At 53.3% G+C, this 6313-nt stretch overlaps 1 protein-coding gene across 1 annotated transcript; it reads left to right on the top strand.

Moving 5' to 3' along the window:
- Positions 1-2588: 2588 nt before the first annotated feature.
- CST9 (cystatin 9) lies at positions 2589-6082 on the top strand. Its single transcript, XM_065521848.1, has 2 exons — positions 2589-2896; positions 4765-6082. The coding sequence occupies exons 1-2, from the start codon at positions 2642-2644 to the stop codon at positions 4987-4989; spliced, it is 480 nt and encodes a 159-aa protein (XP_065377920.1). The 5' UTR covers positions 2589-2641; the 3' UTR covers positions 4990-6082.
- Positions 6083-6313: the final 231 nt, after the last annotated feature.

Below are 6313 nucleotides of genomic sequence, written 5' to 3' on the forward strand. Positions count from 1 at the left end.
AGTCAGACCCTGGGGAGAGCACTCAGCTGGACGGTCTGCGGGAGCTGGGGAGAGTGTCCTGTGTCCCGAAGAGTCACTGGGCTTCCCCTGGTCCGCCACCTCACCTTCAGCTTCACAGAAAAGGGCCAGTGGCTTGGTCCTGGTCATTGCCAGCATTCTCTAATCATCCAAAGGAACGAGTCCAGAAATACAGGACCTCGTTTCTGGATAAGCAGGTGCATTTCAGTGAGGAGTTACTGGGACCTTCCTATGAGACCACATGGGTGTTCGGTGCCAGTGCCAGCAACACAAACAGGACACCGCACAAGTCCCAGTGGCCCCAGAGACAGACAGGCCAACGAGTGCCCAGGAAGAAGCTGAGTGAGACAGAACTCTTAAAAGGGGTCTCAGGAGAGAAAGCCTCTCAGACCTGAGACCTGGGGAGAGCCCCTCAGAGAGCTGTGAGCTGCGGCTGTGGGCTGGCCAGCCAGTCCCTCCGGGCCCTCCGGTTTCACTCTGGCCTCAGCAACACGTTGACGTCTTCGGGGCTCCGCAGCCTGGAGCCCACATGTACTTCTCTTCACCTGGCTATGTCTTGATATTCCCGTCTCTCTCCACCTGGGAAGGGAGGCCATCCCAGGCCACTGGGGATTCAACTAGAAAATACACACTTGTAAGGCTCCATGGTGTCTGCACACCCGTGGTCTCACATCTGGGTGTGGGGATCCCCGCCCCCTCCATGGCTGCACAGTGAGGACAGAGCTGGTGCCCAGGACCCTAAACCACTGCTCATGGAAGAGCGAGTGTGGACACTCCCTTTGGAGTGCATGTGGGTATCTGCCCTCAGAATGGTGGGGGACTCACTGGCGATTGGCAGGATGCCCCAAGTTCACCAGCCCCTGACCTTACAAGGTGAGAGTGACCTCCGTGGGCGTTTCAGGCCTCTCTCAGGACACTTGCAACCTATTCCAGGCATCAGGATTCTAGTTCTCACAGCACCTTATGGCCTGCTCATCCCAAAAACCAGGAAGGCATTTCCACCCTCACTGACACCCCGTTCCTACCCCCACGTGCACCATCACTCTCCAGCTAAGAAACCGCCTTACTTACGCTTCAGCTGCAGTTCCAGCGAACTCAACGCCATCAGAGAAAGGATGCAGACACCTCGGGTGATGTTTTTGGCACATCTGGCTGCTTTCCTGGAATGGTCACATTGAGTTGCTGCTTCTTTGCACACAGGGTCTAGAAACAAATTCTTATTCTTTATCACCAGGCATGCTGTCTGAGCCTGTTCCCCATCCCGTGTTCCCCACAAAAACCATGCTCATCCCCTGACCTCCATGTCCCTCAAGCCGAGTTACTTCTTATTTGTGGTTTGGTCTGTATGCACCTCCCAGGAAGTATTCTGAGCCTGCAGCACTCAAAGTGTGGTTTCGAGACCGGGAACGCTCCATCCTCTGGAAGTTGGTGAGAAATGTAGCTTCCCTGGCCCTGCTCACAGCTACTGGGTCAGAATCTTCGGGTGGGGAAACTAGGAACTCGCTTTTTAACATGACTTCAGGGGATGCTGGTTGCTTCTGAAGTGTACAAGGAACTGCGGATAAACATCGACGGCATGTTTCACAGGGACAAAGCTGAAGTCTGGTGTGGGAAGGGTGCATTATTCAGTCTTTTCAGAGCCCCATTTGCTGCTGGAGTTGGAGGCTAGGAGGGTCTTGGTGGAGAACTCAGAATCTCCACCCACAAACTGTGCCGCTGAGCTGTGCCGGCTGTGGCCACAAGAGGGCACCCGTGACGACCTAACGGGCGCACCTCAGCCATCCCTGGGGGCCTCTTCCTCTTTCTGGTTCTCCACTGCTCCAATTGCAAGCGGCCACCCGTCCTGGAAACACCTTTGAGGAATAGGGACAGCCATAAGGAGCCAGGCCCCTAGTACCAGCACTTGCCAGCGCGTCCCTGGCTTGGGAAGCTGCATTCAGGGAGGTGCAGAGAACAGGGTTGGGGGCTCCTGCTCTTGGTTTCCTCAACCCCTGCCCAGGACCCAGAGGCTGGTGCCCCCGTCCTGAGACCCTCGGGGGAGCAGACACCTGCAGGACCTCGCACCAGGCCTCCCGGGCTCCCCGCCTCTCTCTCAAGAGGCCCAGCACTTTCTCTGGGGCCTATGCCTGCTCACCCACGATCCTAGCGTCCACTGTCACCCCTTTCCATCCTTTCCTGCCTATTACCCATCCTCCCACTCCCATCCCACCTCCACTACTGAGTCCAGCGCTCACCTTCCACTCATACCTCTTGCACTTGTGTTCCTGTGCCGGGCTCTGACCTCCACTGGGGCGCCTAGTGGAGGGCCCCTTTAGCCCGCCGAGGTGCTGGGGCAGCTGGGGCTGGGTCTTAATGTTCAGGGCACTCTCTCTCCCATTGCTGGTCTTTCCCAACCCAGCTGCCTGGGTGCTGTTCCTGTCCCCTGAACAGGAGATGATTTAAACAGCTTTGGAAGAAGAGAGGCCATGTGTGGGAGAGACAGGGTGTAACCACAGAGATGAGGCCTGGAGGGAGGAGTTTCTGCCCCAGCAAGTGAATTTAAGGGCCAGATCTGAGCCCTGGAAGGCTCCAGTGGACGCCAGGTATCTGAAGGGCAAAACCACGGGCTGCTGGAGCCTGCATCATGTCGAGTCCACAGAGGAGGAAGGCTCTGCCCTGGGCACTGTCACTGCTTCTCATGGGCTTCCAGCTCCTGGTGACCTATGCCTGGTGTTCTGAAGAGGAAATGGGTGGTAATAATAAAATAGTCCAGGATCCTATGTTCCTCGCCACAGTGGAGTTTGCCTTGAACACTTTCAACGTGCAGAGCAAGGAGGAGCATGCCTACAGACTGTTGCGCGTTTTGAGTTCATGGAGAGAGGATAGCATGGACAGAAAGGTTGGTGACCACATCCTCTTCTGGCCTGTCCTTCTCCATCTGCCCCTAAGTGAGGGACCAAGGTGTCTGGCCTAGGAGACTTGATTCACCATTGGCAGACCATAGTTGGGTAGTCCATAACTAATTACGGTAGTTTCAGTTTTGGAAAACATTGAACTTAAAAAAAATTTAAAATTAGGTAAATGTCTATTCACATGCAAGATGTATTTTTCAATCTTCATGATTTTTATGACATTGTATAACTGAAGAGTGACTTCAGAGTAAGGACTTCTAAGGAGATGAAGCTGACAAGAAGACAAGATAACCAAAGAGACTGAGAAATATTGCAAGGTCATAAAATGAAAACGGAAAAGCAAGGAGACACACACACACATGCACACACACACACACACACACACACACAGAGAGACAGAGAGAGAGAGAGAGAGAGAGACAGAGAGAGAACAGTGAGAATTCAGGGCAATAAAGAACACCATCAGCCCTGAGAGGCCGCTGTGAGAGGTCAGTTCTCTGATCTCCACCTTCTCTGGGCTCCTTGCTCTGTCTGCACTTAATGAACTGAAGGCTGATTTACACTCTTCCTCAATGGACCTTCATCCTAAAATGCTTGCCTTTTTGATGAAATCATTAACGTGGTCAGGAATGCACAGTTCATCTGGGCTTCAGGCATGAACAGTTAAAATGCCCTCCTAATGGAGCACTTCTGGTTTAGGGAGAGAAGGAGCATTTCTCTTCCTTTCTCGGAAGCAAGAGCCTGAAGGAAGGGCAGAGGGACTCCAGTGCCGCACACAGCTTAAGCTCTGGAAAGACTCTGTGCAAGGCCCTGGCTGGTTCTCTGCCTCCTGGGGTGAATTCTTCTCTGCCATCCTCAGGATTGCAATGCTGGTACAGAGGAATTCTCCTCCTTGCTCATTTCCTGCCTCCTCTCAGGAGAATTAAAAGCCTGATGCAGCCCTCAAAGGGGCATCCGGTCAAGTAATGGTGTCTGCTAAGAGTCATGCTGGAACCTTGGAAGTCTCAGAGATTGAGACTGGTCAGGCCTCATGCTTCTGCTTTTCCCAGTGCTTTGCTTGATTCTCCAAGACCTCGGTGTAAGCCTCCATTCTTAATACCGTTAGAATAAAATCTAAGCTCCTTACTGTGGTCTCTAAGTCCTAAATGACTGTGAGTCCTAAAAGCCTTCCACGTGGCTTCCTGGATATGGCAATCCCAGTGTCAGTTTGGGGGCTGGGACGAATAGATGGGTGGGAGGGAGGCTATGCAGTGGAATGAAATAGAATGGAGTGGGAAGGAGGGCAAAGAGAACTTCAGCATGCACTTTGCAATAGGGCAGACGGTGTCTCTTGAAGCCGTTTTCCCAGGGTTTGTGCCTGTGTGTAGTGGGAGCACTGTGTGTCATTTTTCTTGCTGGAGGTCGGTTGGAAGGTTTTGACAACACGCTGTAGATGAGGCTCCCTCTGTCCCAGGGCTCAGGTTACCCTGAAAACTCTCGGAGATCCAACACCCTCCTGGACATGTGGCTCTGTCCTCTGGGAATGCAGCTGCAAGATCACATGCTCTGCTGAGAGTGAAGCTGGAGTCTCACCGTGGGAAATGGGGGTGGGTGGAGGTGGAGAATGTGTTAGTGGGGTCTGGCTTAGCCTGCATCCTCCCCAGACCCACCATGACCACCTGCTTTTTGCTCTTAACTCCTCAGTCTAGAGAGGATCCCCTGGGTTTTACCTCCAGTGAGCTGATGCCAGGCCCATGGGCAAGCTCTCAAATGCAGTAGAGTGTTGGGGTCTCTCCTGCACAAATGGCATCTTCAGTAGCAGCTACTTAGGGGCGGGAAGGCGGTGCATCCACTTTAATCTCTTTTTGTCCAACAGTGGCGAGGTAAGATGGTGTTCTCCATGAATCTACAACTGCGCCAAACTGTATGTTGGAAATTTGAAGATGACATTGAAAACTGCCCTTTTCAAGAAAGCCCGGAGCTGAACAATGTAAGACAGGGCCTCAGCTTTCCTCGGGTCCACAACTGTGGATGCTGCATGGGGTGTGGTGTGGGCACAGGAGCAGCTGACAAAGCCATTCCGAGCGACAAAGGCAAGTGAGCCCACAGCAGGCTCTACCAGGCTGCCCTGCTTGTGCCTTAGTGGGAAGCCCAGTGAGGCAGGGAGCCCAGGGCTTCACTTTCAGGCCCCCAGCCAATCTGAGTTTCCTGACTCTGCCCTCTGACACCATTGCAGCTGCCTGCACCTGGGCCACATGGCCTTCAGAACCTTCTCTCTGGTCTTCCTCCCAATTCTTCCCTGCCTTCTTGACAAAGAGCATGGAGACAATGGTGACAATGTCTGTGGATACTTTTCTCAGGGTTTCCCTACCCTGTTCTAGACCCAAAAGTGGTGAAGGCTGAGAAGAAGCCCCACTGCCCTCACTCCTAGTCCCTGCTGAGCTGCAGACCCTGCTCTAGGGGATGAGCTCCAAGCGAATCCTGGCTCTGGGAAAACTTCCCGTTCTTAGTCAACCCCCTTATTGTAAGATTAACAAACAGGTAACTAATTGCCTAAGTCTTGGAACTGCTTTCACTGGGACAAAGTGTTCTCCTGCTGCTCTTGGGTGCAGGGATCACACCAGGATAGCCTGGGGTTTCCCTGAGGGGCACGGGCTGGAGGAGGAGGCATGGCACAAGTGATCCTGGCTAAGGAGGGAGCCTCAAATCATGATGTAGTTCAGGATTGGCCTCGGGCTCAGGCTGGACCTGAAGGCCAGAGCCACGTGGCTCGATTGCTGGCCCGGGAATGGGCAAGGTGGAGATGGAACCTGTGTCAAGGGCAGATGCCACAGGATTCCGGAACCTCCCCAAATCCCGCCCTACTGTCTCTTCCTGTTTGTTCCCTCAGACCTTCAGCTGCTTCTTCACTGTTGAAACCATGCCCTGGAAGACATATTTTGAACTCCTGAACAAGACCTGCTCAGAGGGGCTCTCCTGAGTGGAAGGCACTTACATGCCTGGCCTCATGCTGTCCCCTCCCCCGTGGACACCAGCTGTTCCCAGGAGTTGCACATCAGTGGCTGAGCAGCTCCGTGCATATTTGTTCTCTTACTTTGCAAGCGTCTGAGGTTTTATGACTTGGCATTTTAGAAACTCCTCATTGTCCAGGTTCCTCATGTAGAATAGGTCATTAAACATCAGCATTTCCAGAAGCTTCCTGTGCCATGTTCTGAAGGGAGGGGCTGAGCAGTTGATGGATTTCCTCTCAGAAAGGCAGCCTATTTGCATCTGTGTCAGTGGGGTCCTCCCTCCCTTAGGACCTCGTGAGCCAGCTCCAGGTGGCACAACCAAGATGAGTCTGAGCTGCTGTCTCTATACTCATGGCTGATGGTGACCCATGTGGCCAGAGGTAGAAAGTCTGTGATCTTGCAGGACACCCAATG

This window comes from Macaca fascicularis, chromosome 10 (genome assembly GCF_037993035.2).
Source record: "Macaca fascicularis isolate 582-1 chromosome 10, T2T-MFA8v1.1".
Taxonomy (NCBI): domain Eukaryota; kingdom Metazoa; phylum Chordata; class Mammalia; order Primates; family Cercopithecidae; genus Macaca; species Macaca fascicularis.

What these genes read in the sequence shown, in the direction of transcription:
- CST9 (XM_065521848.1), top strand. Translation starts at nt 2,642, where the DNA reads ATGTCGAGTCCACAGAGGAGGAAGGCTCTGCCCTGGGCACTGTCACTG. An exon ending in AGGATAGCATGGACAGAAAG is followed by an intron (nt 2,897 to 4,764) that starts GTTGGTGACCAC and finishes TTTGTCCAACAG; the next exon opens with TGGCGAGGTAAGATGGTGTT.